Source organism: Spea bombifrons, chromosome 3, assembly GCF_027358695.1.
Source record: "Spea bombifrons isolate aSpeBom1 chromosome 3, aSpeBom1.2.pri, whole genome shotgun sequence".
Lineage (NCBI taxonomy): Eukaryota > Metazoa > Chordata > Amphibia > Anura > Pelobatidae > Spea > Spea bombifrons.
The window spans coordinates 122,216,384-122,231,551 of record NC_071089.1 but is presented as its reverse complement, the minus strand read 5'-3'; the positions used below and the strand labels follow the sequence as shown (position 1 = coordinate 122,231,551).

Genomic DNA, 15,168 nt, shown 5'->3' with positions numbered 1-15,168 from the left:
AGGCAGGGTGAGGAGAATAAAGCATGGGGCAGGGTGAGGGGGTGAGGAGGGTAAAGCGGGGAGCAGACTCTGAGGGTTAGTAGTGTAAAGCATGAGGTAGACCGTGGGGTTGAGGGGGTAAAATATGGGGCAGACTAAGGGGGTAAAGTTGGAGCAGACTGGGGGGATGAGGATGTAAAGCGGGGCAGCAGTCTGATGGGTGAAGGGGTAAGTAGAGGGGCAGCAGTCTGATGGGTGAAGGGGATAAGTTCCTGGGCAGACTGGGGGTAAGTGGGGCAGCAGTCTGATGGGTGAAGGGGTAAGTAGAAGGGCAGCAGTCTGATGGGTGAAGGGGTAAGTAGAGGGGCAGCAGTCTGATGGGTGAAGGGGTAAGTAGAAGGGCAGCAGTCTGATGGGTGAAGGGGTAAGTAGAGGGGCAGCAGTCTGATGGGTGAAGGGGATAAGTTCCTGGGCAGACTGGGTGTAAGTGGGGCAGCAGTCTGATGGGTGAAGGGGTAAGTAGAGGGGCAGCAGTCTGATGGGTGAAGGGGTAAGTAGAGGGGCAGCAGTCTGATGGGTGAAGGGGATAAGTTCCTGGGCAGACTGGGGGTGAAGGGAGTAAGTGGGGCAGCAGTCTGATGGGTGAAGGGGTAAGTAGAGGGGCAGCAGTCTGATGGGTGAAGGGGTAAATTTAGGGGCAGACTGGTGTTTAGGGTATAATGAAGCTCAGGATGGAGGGGGCGAGCGAGACGTTCAGACTGTGCCGCCGGTTCTTGGCTCGCCGTCCCAGCACAAAGCGCTCAGGTGTTGCATAAACGAGCCGTAATTGTGAAATTAAAGCCACTTAAAAGGAGCTGAAGCGTCTGCCGGCCGTCGGGTGCTTAAGCTGCTGATTTCATTCACCGTCTTCTCCCGCAGATAATTCCGCGGCTGTCGTGTTCCCTCCGTCTGCCAGGAGACACGGAGTCAGCGAGCATGTTGGCACCGTCGCAGGGCATGCGCGGGAGCGCCCAGACCCAAACACCGTGATACCCCAGCTGCAGTTACCTCACTGAGTCAGAGAAAACCAAAGTAGCTTCATATATATAATACTTTATAGCGCCATCATATTCCGCAGCGTAGTGCATCACAACAAAAGGGAACCTCCTGCACACAGGAGCTGACAATCTACAATGTGTTGGTGGAGACGGTCGAAGGAACTTTAAGGGATGGAGGATAAGAAGTTCGGTTCTGGGGAGATCGAGTTTTAGGAATCCAATCAGAAACCCTGCCAGCGGATCGGCCCCACGTATTCTGCTGTAATGACTCAAACCTTAATCAGTCGTTGGTCTCGTCTTAGATTCAGGAGCCGTATGTCTATCCCATGCATGTTTAATGCCCTCACTGTATTACGCTCTACCACTTCTGCTGGGAGGCTGTTCCGCTTATCTACCACCCTCTCGATGAAGTTCAAACAGGCAAGGCAGTGACGTGCTTAAAGAGGAAAGGAGAAAGACAATCTCAGTGTCTTCTGTGTTCAGGACAGAAGGGGCCCTGGAACTGAGCCTTGGGGTACCCCGACTGAGTGCGGAGGGCAGAGAGAGAGAGGGGATGAGAACCAGGAGAGAACGAGTCACGGGGACTAAGAGTTTAAAGCTCGTGCTCCGTGGGATTAAAAGATGCAGCCAGTAGAGACTCTTGAGTTTAGCACTCAGTAAGTCATCGGTCACTTTAGTGCAATGAAGGCAAATGTTTTAGGGCCCAATTTTCTGCATAGAAACATAGAATATGTCGGCAGATAATAATTATTTGGCCCGTCCGCCTACCCAAGGAGAAAAACACATGAAAAGAGGGTCTATTCGCGAAGAGGATTGTATTAACCCCTTCAGGACCGACTTTTGCAAACTGCGTCTTCTCTTGAAGACCGCAGTTTTTTTTTTTTAAATATTCAAAGCGATCAGGTGCAAGGAATTGAGGGGGAGCGGCTGCTACGGATGGCTGGGGACACCCAGCGGTCAGTAGCAGCCGCCCCTCGCGATCCCAGTGTTCATAGCAACGCTGGATCGCGCATCATGGATGACATACCTGGTACGTCCCGGTCTGCCGGTGACCTTTGAGCAGGAAGTACCGGGTACGTCCCGGTCTTGAAGGGGTTAAATAACATTTGCACTGGAATGATATCAGTGTAAAACAAAAATAAATGGAGTCACCCACTCAATCGCTCTTTCATTCACACAATCATTAACTCCAGGGTCCAGAGTTTATACAGGAAGTGAGGAGGTGACTCGTTGGTCCACGGAGGGCTCTTTTTAGATAGGAGTATTAATTGGAACTTCCATTGGCTGTCTAGAGTTTGCCAGAGGAAGCATTTTAGTGACACACTACCACCCAATAATCGGAGGGGGTGTCTAAGGGGAGGAGCAAGGGCTGTTCCAGGAACTTGTCATGGGGGAGCTTGACCTTTAGTGGCCAAGGGAAGAATTAGCCCCTCAAATCCCCATTAGGGGCCATTTTGAGACCCCGGCGGGGGCCATTTACAAAGGAATGTCTGAGCTGCAGTGTTTGCTGGGTACATCGGGGAGAAAAGAGTCTGAGTAATCCAGCTATGATGTAATCTGTAGTTTTGGTCTGTAATCCCCACTTCATGTTACCCCTCTACCCATTTACTGCCCGTTCAGGTGGTGATTTGCCCTTTTCCGCCTCCATCGTCCTGTTAATCTTCACGATAGCCACTTGTTCCTGGGCTTTGTGGCGTGTTCACGTGGCGCGTTCACGTGGTGCTCATCCGTGTTCACGGTCACCTCTATGTGTCATTGACTCCTTTTAGATCTGTCTGAATGGAGACATCAGCCTTACTCTGACAAGAAACGTAATTACTGAAAACCACAAGGAAATGAGCCGGCTGCCGGTGACGGGTTCCGCGGCGCGGCCACTAATATGGAGAGACAAGTCATCCGTCCAGCATCAATCAGTGCATTAGGAGACGACACGGACAGAATGCGTGATACTGGAGTCACGCCACAGCCGGTGTCCGTGCAGTGACAGCGAGAGGTCCGCACACAGGCCCAGCATCGGGCTCCCCGTGCCCAGGTTGAGCAGATGCTTCCGGCTTCTCTTCCCAGTCCGTGGAGACGCATCAGACTCCCCGTTCCCTGTCCGTGGGGACGCGTCGACTCCCCGTTCCCAGTCCGTGGGGACGCGTCGACTCCCCGTTCCCAGGTTGAGGAGATGCATCGGCTCCCCGTTCCCAGGTCGAGGAGACGCGTCGGGCTCCCTGTTCCCAGGTTGAGGAGACACATCGGCTCCCCGTTCCCAGGTCGAGGAGACCCGTCGGCTCCCCGTTCCCAGGTTGAGGAGACGCGTCGGGCTCCCCGTTCCCAGGTCGAGGAGACGCGTTCGGCTCCCCGGTCCCAGGTCGAGGAGACTCGTCGGCTCCCCGTTCCCAGGTTGAGGAGACGCGTCGCGCTCCCTGTTCCCAGGTCGAGGAGACGCGTTCGGCTCCCCGGTCCCAGGTCGAGGAGACTCGTCGGCTCCCCGTTCCCAGGTTGAGGAGACGCGTCGCGCTCCCTGTTCCCAGGTCGAGGAGACGCGTTCGGCTCCCCGGTCCCAGGTCGAGGAGACACGTCGGCTCCCCGTTCCCAGGTTGAGGAGACGCGTCGGGCTCCCTGTTCCCAGGTCGAGGAGACGCGTTCGGCTCCCCGGTCCCAGGTCGAGGAGACACGTCGGCTCCCCGTTCCCAGGTTGAGGAGATGCATCGGCTCCCCGTTCCCAGGTCGAGGAGACGCGTTTGGCCGAAACGTTGCTTTTGTTTGCTCTCGCTTAATAAAGCATCCTAAAGATTGGATTTGGAGTGCTGGGATTCCTTTTCTTTGTTAGAGCTCCATCTAGGCACCCCGCGTGGGCTGACTGTGGACACTCACCTGGCACCGTGCGTGGGCTGACCATGAACCCCACTTTTCGTGGTTATTGTGTCCTCTCCGGCTGCTCGAAGGCCCTAAATCTGCCAGGACAGGACCTTTATGGCTGCCTGTAGAAACTCTGCCGGCAGGTGCTGTGTTTTCCGGTTGCGGGGGCTGATCTGGCACGTGAAGGGTTAGCGTGACGCTCGTGGCGCCTTCTCGCCGTCCTCATTTACGTGGCTGAACTTCCAGGAAACGATAAAACGTCCCACGGGATGTCAGCGGCTTCTAGACGGTGAAACGAAGAGTTTTAATTAGTGGTGATTATCAGCTGCCACGTGAATATCATTACATAACGACGGCCACGTGCCGTGTAACAGCTGTACAAGAGACCGACGAGGCTTAGGAGGCTCTGTAAAGGTGAAGAAGAGACCTGTGAGGTTTAGGGGGCTCTGTAAAGGTGAAAAAGAGACCTGTGAGGTTTGGGAGGGCTCTGTACAGGTGAAGGAGAGTACCTGTAACGGGCATGTGCAGTCCCAGCAAAATCACATCACCGGCAAGGGCCGGGGGCCAGGAGAATGCACATAGGTTTCTGCGGCCCGCGTTTTTATATTAAGCCGGAGGCCCCTTCCTGCGCTCTCAGCCCCTCTCGCCCCTTCATCGCCCTGTCCTGTCTGTAGTGAGTCCAGACGGAGGCTGAGACATCTTGGTGACACGGAGACCCTCTCGGCCCCTCACTGTGCGGAGCAGTCTTCTCGCGCTGTCTCATGGAGTCACCTCGCGGTGTAAACGTCTGTTCAAGAGCATTCGGGGTCAGGTGTTAACGAGTGTCAAGGCGCATACTGTCTCGCAGCGCGGCCACCAGTCCCTCAGCCGTGAACAAATTAAACCTCCTGACATCAGGCTTGGAGATAATTCCCAGGAAAGTTGGGGTCCGTGGGCATGAGGTCTATTACCCCCCCACACACAGGGGCATGAGGTCCACTGTCTCCTCCAGCAGGGGAATGAGGTTCTCTGTCTCTCCCCACAGTGGCATGAGGTGCTCTGTTCCCCCCCCCACCCCGCAGGGGCATGTGGTGCTCTGTCTCCCCCACAGAGGCATGGAGTCCACTGTCTCCCCCTGCAGGGGCATGAGGTCCACTGTCTCCCCCCCCCCACAGGGGCATGAGGTTCTCCATCTACCCCCACAGGGGCATGAGGTGCTCTGTCTCCCCCCCCCGCAGGGGCATGAGGTTCTCTGTTCCCCCCGCAGGGGCATGAGGTGCTCTGTCTCCCCCCCGCAGGGGCATGAGGTGCTCTGTCTCCCCCCCGCAGGGGCATGAGGTGCTCTGTCTCCCCCCCGCAGGGGCATGAGGTGCTCTGTCTCCCCCAAGGTTATCATGTTTGGCGCGTCTCATGTGTTAACGCATTGGGGGGGGGGATGCTCCGGCTCGCCAGGTCGGACCCCCAAATCCGGAGAGACAGAGCAGTTTGCACCCAACACGCGTCTGGAGCCACCAAATTACTGCTGCCACGAAAACAGCGACAACCGACTCCCCTCCATACCCACTATGTGTGGGGCAGTCACCATGGAAACCAAGGAAATCTTCTTGTAGATTGGAGCGATCTCACAGCAGCAGAGTATTCTTTCTACATGGCTGAGAGTGCTGGGAGTGAATGTTGTGTTAAAGATGCGAGAGTTCAGAAGAACGCGGGGTTAAAGGTCCAGCGTCTCTGGTAACGGAACACAGGTTTATGATTGGATGGAATTATTATTATTATTAAGGGAAACATCGATGCCATTAACCTTCGCTTGTCTGGGGCGTCACATCCCGACTATGAGGGAGAGAGCGGCGCGCGTCTGGAGAGCGCAACATAAACCTGATGCCCCCTCAGCAAATAAAAGCCCAGAAGACAAACACGCACCCTCTGAAGCCATTACTGGGACATGGCGTGTAATCACGCGCATTCTACTGAGATAACAGAGAGGCCATGAAATACCCTCACGGGTCATATTTACCCAGAACGCTCATACTGCGCAGACGCGCTGCCGGGGCCGGTCATCTCACCCCGGCGGACCTCGAAATACCCCGCTGGGGGGTCTCAATATATCTGGATATAGGAGCGGATGGGAGAGAGACGGGGGAGAGAAGAGAGAGAGGGAATGAGAGATGACACAGGAAGAGAAAAGAGACAGGAGAAGAGAGAGACATTTAAATACATAAAGGGTTAATAAAGGATGGGAGGGAATTTATTTTAAAGGAGCAGAAAAGTTACAACAAGAGACCGGAATCTAACACTAGAGTGTCAGAGACTGAGATGGAATGGAAGGAAATTTTACTTTACTGAGAGGGTGGTGGATAAGTAGAACAGCCTCCCAGCAGAGGTGGTAGAGGGTAATACACCGAGGGTATTAAACATACACGGGATAGGCATACGGCTCCTGGATCTAAGACGAGACCAACGACTTGTCTGAACCCCTGGAGCGCTCACTCAGCCTAACATTAAACTGCAGCCGCCGCACTCTTCCCCATTCTTCTAACATTAAACTGCAGCCACCACGCTCTTTCCCATTCTTCTGACATTAAACTGCAGCTGCCGCGCTCTCCCCTATTCTTCTAACATTAAACTGCAGCCATCGCGCTCTCCCCCATTCTACTAACATTAAACTGCACCCGCTGCGCTCTCCCCCATTCTACTAACATTAAACTGCAGCCGCCGCGCTCTCCCCCATTCTTCTAACATTAAACTGCAGCCGCCGCGCTCTCCCCCATTCTTCTAACATTAAACTGCAGCCATCGCGCTCTCCCCCATTCTACTAACATTAAACTGCACCCGCTGCGCTCTCCCCCATTCTTCTAACATTTAACTGCAGCCGCCGCGCTCTCCCCCATTCTTCTAACATTAAACTGCAGCTGCCGCGCTCTCCCCCATTCTTCTAACATTAAACTGCAGCCATCGCGCTCTCCCCCATTCTACTAACATTAAACTGCACCCGCTGCGCTCTCCCCCATTCTTCTAACATTAAACTGCAGCCGCCGCGCTCTCCCCCATTCTTCTAACATTAAACTGCAGCCGCCGCACTCTCCCCCATTCTTCTAACATTAAACTGCAGCCGCCGCACTCTCCCCCATTCTTCTAACATTAAACTGCAGCCGCCGCACTCTCCCCCATTCCTCTAACATTAAACTGCAGCTGCCGCGCTCTCCCCCATTCTTCTAACATTAAACTGCAGCCGCCGCGCTCTCCCCCATTCTCCTAACATTAAACTGCAGCCGCCGCACTCTCCCCCATTCTTCTAACATTAAACTGCAGCCGCCGCGCTCTCCCCCATTCTTCTAACATTAAACTGCAGCCGCCGCGCTCTCCCCCATTCTTCTAACATTAAACTGCAGCCGCCGCGGTCTCCCCCATTCTTCTAACATTAAACTGCAGCCGCTGTGCTCTCCCCATTCTTCTAACATTAAACTGCAGCTGCCACTCTCTCCCCCATTCTTCTAACATTAAACTGCAGCCGCCGCGCTCTCCACCATTCTTCTAACATTAAACTGCAGCCGCCGCGCTCCCCCCATTCTTCTAACATTAAACTGCAGCCACCGCACTCTCCCCCATTCTTCTAACATTAAACTGCAGCCGCCGCGCTCTCCCCCATTCTCCTAACATTAAACTGCAGCCGCTGCGCTCTCCCCATTCTTCTAACATTAAACTGCAGCCGCCGCACTCTCCCCCATTCTTCTAGCATTAAACTGCAGCCGCCGCGCTCTCCCCCATTCTTCTAACATTAAACTGCAACCGCCACGCTCTCCCCCATTCTTCTAATATTAAACTGCAGCCGCCGCGCTCTCCCCCATTCCTCTAACATTAAACTGCAGCCGCCGCGCTCTCCCCCATTCTTCTAAAATTAAACTGCAGCCACCGCGCTCTCCCCCATTCTTCTAACATTAAACTGCAGCCGACGCGCTCTCCCCATTCCTCTAACATTAAACTGCAGCCACCGTGCTCTCCCCCATTCTTCTAACATTAAACTGCAGCCGCCGCGCTCTCCCCCATTCTTCTATCATTAAACTGCAGCCGCCGCGCTCTCCCCCATTCTTCTAACATTAAACTGCAGCCGCCGTGCTCTCCCTCATTCTTCTAACATTAAACTGCAAATTAATATCTCCTGTTAATTTATGCTGCCCCTTCCCATTTAGCAATACCCCCGGTGTATTAATACCCTGACGGCAGCGCTGGGGCATCTGTCTGCGCTCCTTGGCCGCTTTTCCTGTACATTGGCAGAGTCACTGCTTCATTCATTGTATATATTAGGGAGGTGGAGGGGGGGGAGAGGCTCAGGGTCCGAGCAGTAAGTGAGATTATCCTCCCGAGACATGTCACCTCCACCTAAACTCAGTGCCGGTGATCACCTCTAATGAGAGGGGACAGAGACTTCATCAGCCCCTTCAACCCCAAGTTCTTCTGCCCCTTGAGGTGACAAACACATACACTGACATCATCTCCTCCCAGTCCTTGGCTTCTATCTCTGACGCCCTCCTCGCTCAGTCACCCTCGTCGCTGACGTCATTTGAAGTTTTCTGGGTGTATTTAAACCTCGGATAGACAGCCGACCATCGCCAGTCGCAGGGAGACCCTCCACTGAGGGAGAACCAAGGAGACCCCTCCATCTACAGTGGGAACCACCATCCACAGAACCAACGAGACCCTCCAGCCACAAACCCAACGAGACCCCCCAGCCACAGAACCAACGACACCCTCCATCCGCATAACCGAGACCCTCCAGCTGCAGAACCGAGACCCTCCAGCCGCAGAACCAACGACAGCCTCCAGCTGCAGAACCAAGGAGACTTTCTTTCTGCAGAACTGAAACCCTCCATTTGAGGACCCTCCATCCTCAGGACATCCCAAAGCTATTCTACCTGCTCCAGGTTGGACTCCAGCTCCAGGTAATGGGGTGGAGTGGGGTGCGGTTGTGACAGGGCCAAGTTGATTGGAGTTGCCCCCGACCTCCTGGTGGAGTGCGGTGCAGTGGGGTAGAGTGCAGCGGGGTGACATGTGGTGCAGTGGGGTCCGGTAGGTCGTAAGAGGGGGGTCTTCTACTCATTTTCAGGTATTTGGGGTAAGATCAGTAAAAAGTTTGGCAAAAAAACCAAGAGTGGCCGAGTCTGTCCTGAGTGGATCCGCGGGATCCCTCCACACCTTTATTACATCATCTTCGCCTTTTTTTCTCATTATGACCTAAAAGCCGTTTAACCCCTGCTATCCCATTCACATTAACCCCTTCCCTGGTGCAGGCTGATAAATTTGGCACTATATTGAGGGGGTCATAGCTGGGGTAATACGGACATACGGAGAGGACTATTACCCCAATCATTAAAATTTACCCCACACAGGGGGTCCAAAAGAGCTGAATTCCCTGATTTTATATGAATGATAAACAAGTTAACCCTCTTCCTGCTGGACAGATAAGAGTGCTGCATTATAACCCTTTCGTTGCCAGGGAGCACTGCTGGCCCCTGTCCCGGCTCTGTATGTCACTGGGGTTTGGCAGGTGGCAGTTATCCCGAGTCACGTGCCCCCGGGGGCAGCTTTCCAAAACATACATTTACAAAATTAAGGGAATAATGAATGCCCAAAGATTGAGAATTTAACCCCTTCCCAGCGCTCAGTAAAACCACTGCTTCCTGATGCGTGGTTTTAATTCTGTGGGGGGAAGGGGCTCAATCACTGTGTCAGGGAATGTAGGGCTGGGGGTCCCGGGAAGCCAGTGGGCAAATACTGTACCCAGTATAAAGCTGCCACTTCGTACCCAGTATAACTATGGCTTTACCCACTAGTAAGCTAGTGTTACACAGCATAAAACCGCCGCTCCGTAACCAGTATAAATATGGCATTATTCAGTATAAAGCTGGCGTTACCCAGTATAAAGCTGGCACTCTGTACCCAGTATAAAGCTGGCACTCCATATCCAGTGGGATAAAATGGGAGTGTGGATCTACTTTACTGAGATGGTGGTAGATAAGTGGAACAGCCTCCCAGCAGAAGTGGTAGAGGGTAATACAGTGAGGGTATTAAACATGCATGGGATAGGCATACAGCTCCTGAATCTAAGATGAGACCAATGACTGATTAAGGTCTTTACAGCAGGAGAAACGGGCGACTAGACGGGGGCCGATGAGAGTCTAGATTTCTTGCTGGTGAGCCTGTGAGTCACCCCCCCCCCCACATTGTGTCTTCATTCACTCACCGCACCTACCTGCTGTATTCCTGTACCGTGTGTTTTCCCCCATGTTCGTTCCATGTTCTCCTCTCACCCAACTGCTCATTCCTCTTTCCAGGTCGTCGAGAACCTTATAACATGAAGACGGCCCCCCTGCTGCTACTTACCTGCTACTTACTCCTGTCAGCCCCGGCTGGCGCCCGACCGTTAGACAGGGGCATCTTTGAGGTTCCTCGTCTCAGCCTGAGCGGGGTGTTGAGTGAGGACAGCGCCCAGGCTCTGCTCTACTTCCTGAAGGAGAAGTTCCAGCAGGAGGCGGAAGGCGATCCTCAGGTCCAGCTGAGGCTGAGTAAGGGTTCCCCCTCATCAGATCGTCAGGTCCCCCCTCAGGAGCTCGGTCCTGTCCTCAGCTTCTTGGGGACTCTGTTCCAGGAGACCAGTCCCAACGAGTCACCCAAGAGCCTCCTGGAGATGTTCTCCGACCGACTGAAGAGAGAGGACCCCCCGATCTCCATTGACCTCACTTTCCACATTCTCAGGCACATGATAGAGATCGCCAAAACCCAGAACCAAAACAAGCAGGCGGAACAGAACCGCATCATCTTCGACTCGGTGGGGAAGTGACAGCTCCAGGAGCAGACATTGCTCCTCGGTCCCAAGCAGCCTCGCTCTCCCTACCAGCAATGGTGGGAACGACCCCTATGCAACCAAGACTTAGCACAGGATGGCATCGGCTGGGGTCGGACGCACCTCATAGACTCGCAGAGACAGGAGGGAGGGTCTGAGCTGTGGGGTATCTCCTGGTGTATCTGTCCCAAATTACATCGCTCTAATCACGCAAGACTCCTGCTGTTATTTGCGCCCCTCGGGGGTCTCGTCTTTTTCCGTAATGGTGGCTTATTGGCAGGAGTTCTAGGAGAACACCGGTCCGTTATGATGTAAGGACTGCTTCCTTTTAGTAGAAGAGAATGGAGGATCTGTCCGGACCCTCCTTAGTTCCAACATGACCTTTCTAGAGTCGCAGAGACCACCCGGGCTACGTGCCACAGCCAGGAAGCTGCTCTCAGGGACCCCTTTCCCCGTCCTGTGCAGTTTTCCATTCTCATACCTGTTTCAGCACCCGGAGCTGGGTCCGATCCATAACCACTGCCCTCCATTACATCAAACCCTCCTATCCAGCGCTCTGGATCCAGCAGAACCTGCGATCTCTCGGATCTCCAATTAAACAATGTCCAAAGTAACCATGCTCCGGTGATACACTGTATCGCTATGAGGGAATCCCGGCACGGATTAACCGAGGACCCCCGCAGTAAAATGACCCCCCAAACGTTCTAGAATTGAAAAGGAATCAGCTGGCCCTGGGCAAACTGTCTCCAGCTTTACCCCGGTGTAAATAAAGCCTCGTAGACCTTGCCTGGTTTGGTGTGTTTTATTCCTGTCGGGTCACAGAACGGGATAATCCTGCACAAAGCATGCATCCTGCGCCTGGCACCGCTTCCTGCACACTATGCCATGTTACCCGTGCCTGGTACCACATCCTGCACACTATGCCACGCATTACCCACACCCCGCGGCTGGCTCCACTTCCTGCACACTATGCCACGCATTACCCACACCGCGTGCCTGGCACAGGATACTGCACATTATGCCGCACGTCACCCACACCCCGCGCCTGGCATCGCTTCCTGCACACTATGGCGCGTGTTTCCCACACCCCACGCCTGGCATCACTTCACTATGCCATGTAACCCGTGCCTGGTACCACATCCTGCACACTATGCCACGCATTACCCACACCCCACGCCTGGCACCACTTCCTGCACATTATGTCGCATGCTACCCAAACCCATGCCTGGCACCGCTTCCTGCACATTAATCCGTGTTACCCACACCCCACGCCTGGCACCACATCCTGCACACTATGCCACGCATTACCCACACCCCGCGCCTGGCTCCACTTCCTGCACATTATGTCGCATGCTACCCAAACCCATGCCTGGCACCGCTTCCTGCAGATTAATCCGTGTTACCCACACCACATCCTGCACACTGTGTCACGTGTTACCCATACCCCACGCCTGGCACTACATCCTGCACACTGTGCCATGCGTTACCCATACCCCACATCCTGCACACTGTGCCACGCGTTACCCAAACCCGTGCCTGGCACCGCTTCCTGCAGATTAATCCGTGTTACCCACACCCCGCACCACATCCTGCACACTGTGCCACGTGTTACCCATACCCCACTCCTAGCACTACATCCTGCACACTGTGCCATGCGTTACACATACCCCACATCCTTCACACTGTGCCACGCGTTACCCATACCCCACTCCTGGCACCACATCCTGCACACTGTGCCATGCGTTATCCACACCCCGTGCCTGGCACCACTTACTGCACATTATTCCGCGTGTTACCCACACCCCACGCCTGGCACCACATCCTGCACACTATGCCACGCGATACCCATACCCCATGCCAGGCACCGCTTTCTGCACATAATTCTGACACCTGCCAGATGATCCTTCTTTCTCCCCATGGTCACCGGGAACATGAAACGTTAACCATCAGGCAGGACTGGTATCAAAGGCAGCAAGAAACATAGCTCTTTGGGAACCTCGGCGGCGCTGTAGTATACAGAAGCAGAGCAATACAGAGCTTTACCACCCTGACAAGGGCAGCACCAACCCTTACCCCAATGTTTTTGTATTTAATATTTATTAATACAAACAGTTTAGATAAAACAGGTTGATGTCTGTTTTAGCAGAAATACATCAGTAACATTATTCAGATAGTCGATAAGCAGTACTGCGACGCAGCCATGGGCGTAGAAACCCCTAAAAATCTGGGGGGGCAGCATTTTCCCCCATCAGATCCCCACTTTCTCCCCATCTCTCACACTATCTACCCCTTCTCACACAATCTACCCCCTCTCCCCCTTTCTTACAATCTACCCCCTCCCTACCCTCCCTTCTCACACTATCTACCCCCTCCCTACCCTCCCTTCTCACACTATCAATCACTATCAATCACACTCCTATCATACCCAGGCAGCCAGTACATGCTGGTACAGGGTGGCTGTAAGTGATGTGTAGACCCCATATTGCTGGCAGCATCAATACACAAGGGGGGCAGCTAGCTAGGTTTCAGCATGTACTGGCTGACTTGGCATGATAGGAGTGTGATTGCTAACAGCAATCACAGGCCCATCATGCCTAGGTTCCAGCACTTATACATCCATGCTATCACACACATACTCATTCATTCATATACTCATTCATTCACAGATTCATTCCCTCAATCATGCATACTGATTCAAACACCCTCCCACCCCCTTACCTGCACTGCAGCTCCTCGATGCCACTCACAGATTTCAGCAGGGGGCGCGGCCTCCCTCTGCGTTCTCTGGTACTGCACAGAGGAAGCAGGGTGTGATGTCACGTGAACTCTGCTGGGTTCCGCTTCCTCTGTGCAGTACAGAAGACCCTCCCACAGGTAAGTAGCAGGGCTCTTGTTGTAGCAGGGCTCGAGGTGCGGACCGCGTAAGATCGGTTGCCTGGCTGCTGATCTTACGCGGGCCACATTTGCGGCGTTTCTATTGGGGGGGGGTTCCTACGGCCCTGGGGGGGATTTCTTCATTATCGGTCCCCCCCGCATGAGTTACTGGGGGGGGATCTGTCCCCCCCGGTTCCTACGCCCACGGACGCAGCGCAGGGCAATACACGTTACAGTACGACTTCAGTTTACGGAAAGCTCAGTAATATGCAGAAGAAGCAGTGTACAATTACAATTCCAGACATGGCACATGTGGTTAGCACATTGGGGGCCAAGGAGAATGGGGCTAGTCTCCAGCCTCTAGACTGTCCTTGAGAGAGCGTCGTGCCCTGGTCCCCAGCATGCTACATGTGCTTTCCTCTATGTCTGGACGCTGAGGAATGACTGCTGAGCTACCTTGTCCCTCTGATTGCTGCATGGTGGAACGGGCTTCCTTTCTTTAGTGTGAGATAGCGGACGAGGTAACGTGTATGATGGTTCCACTCTTTCTGGGGCTAGGCCCGCCGTGTAGTAAGTCTTTTTACTGTTCTGCCCTCACGATGTGTTGCTAGTACAAGGTTTGGCAGACGGCGAACAACTTCTCAATAAAAACCCAGGAAGTGAGGGTGTTGTTTGGACTCTTACTGAGACTTTTTAATATTTGATTTCTCTTTTCATCTTTTTTACTTTTGTAAAACTGCAAAATATACAGAATTAGGGACATTTATTAGAACATTGTTTGTACACAAACTACAATGCATACAAGTGACGGGCATACATGACTATTCAATCATCAACTGACAGAAAACAAAGGCCTAGCTAGCCAGGCTCATATCACCTCACACACATGAAAATAATTTACACCACCACGAAACAGAACTTAGATCAGTGAAAGTACCGGTATATACCAATGTATTTACACCAATGCCTTACAGACTTATATTTCCAAGGCCTGTGTGTAAGAAAGCGCTCATAACCGTTACTTCTCCTCAGACCTGCTCACATTGGAATAACCTGGAACAGGAAGCTGACAGAAACATGGCCAAAGTTCACCACCACAACTTTATATATACTAAGCACAAACATATATACAGATATCAGAATACCCCTTGGGAGGGGTAACGGACAACAAAATCCTTATCCGAGGGTTGCTATTGGGCTACCACCTTAAAAGATACATTGGGCAATTTACAGCCAGCCCGGTCTTGCTGGCCCTGCGTGTCCCCAGCTGGAACCAGTACATGTCCTCGCTGGTTGGGATTACCCTGGTAGTGCTGTTCCCATTGAAGAGCCTCCAACCAGAGATGCCGACGGATGCGATCCCTCCGCAGCAGCTCATCCTCTGCCGATACAGGTGAGAAATTGCCCGTATACCCTGAGACTGGGGCCAAAAACCTTGAAAATCATCCCATTTGCCCCGAGACCCGGAGACTGGGGTAAAGACCCTGACGGTTCCCATCTATAGGGAATACATATTACTGACTGCGGTTTGGGGTCTCAAGAACAGGTCGGTCTGTCTGTGTCCCTACACTGCCTTAACCTCTCCCCACTGGCGGCTGCGCCCTGTATCCACGC

General features: G+C 53.4%; 1 protein-coding gene across 1 annotated transcript; it reads left to right on the top strand.

Moving 5' to 3' along the window:
* Window positions 1-10,172: 10,172 nt before the first annotated feature.
* Window positions 10,173-11,141, top strand: UCN (urocortin). The gene has a single exon (XM_053460753.1). It carries the CDS (start codon window positions 10,192-10,194, stop codon window positions 10,675-10,677), a length of 486 nt encoding a protein of 161 aa, XP_053316728.1. The 5' UTR covers window positions 10,173-10,191; the 3' UTR covers window positions 10,678-11,141.
* Window positions 11,142-15,168: the final 4,027 nt, after the last annotated feature.

What these genes read in the sequence shown, in the direction of transcription:
- UCN (XM_053460753.1), top strand. Translation starts at nt 10,192, where the DNA reads ATGAAGACGGCCCCCCTGCTGCTACTTACCTGCTACTTACTCCTGTCA.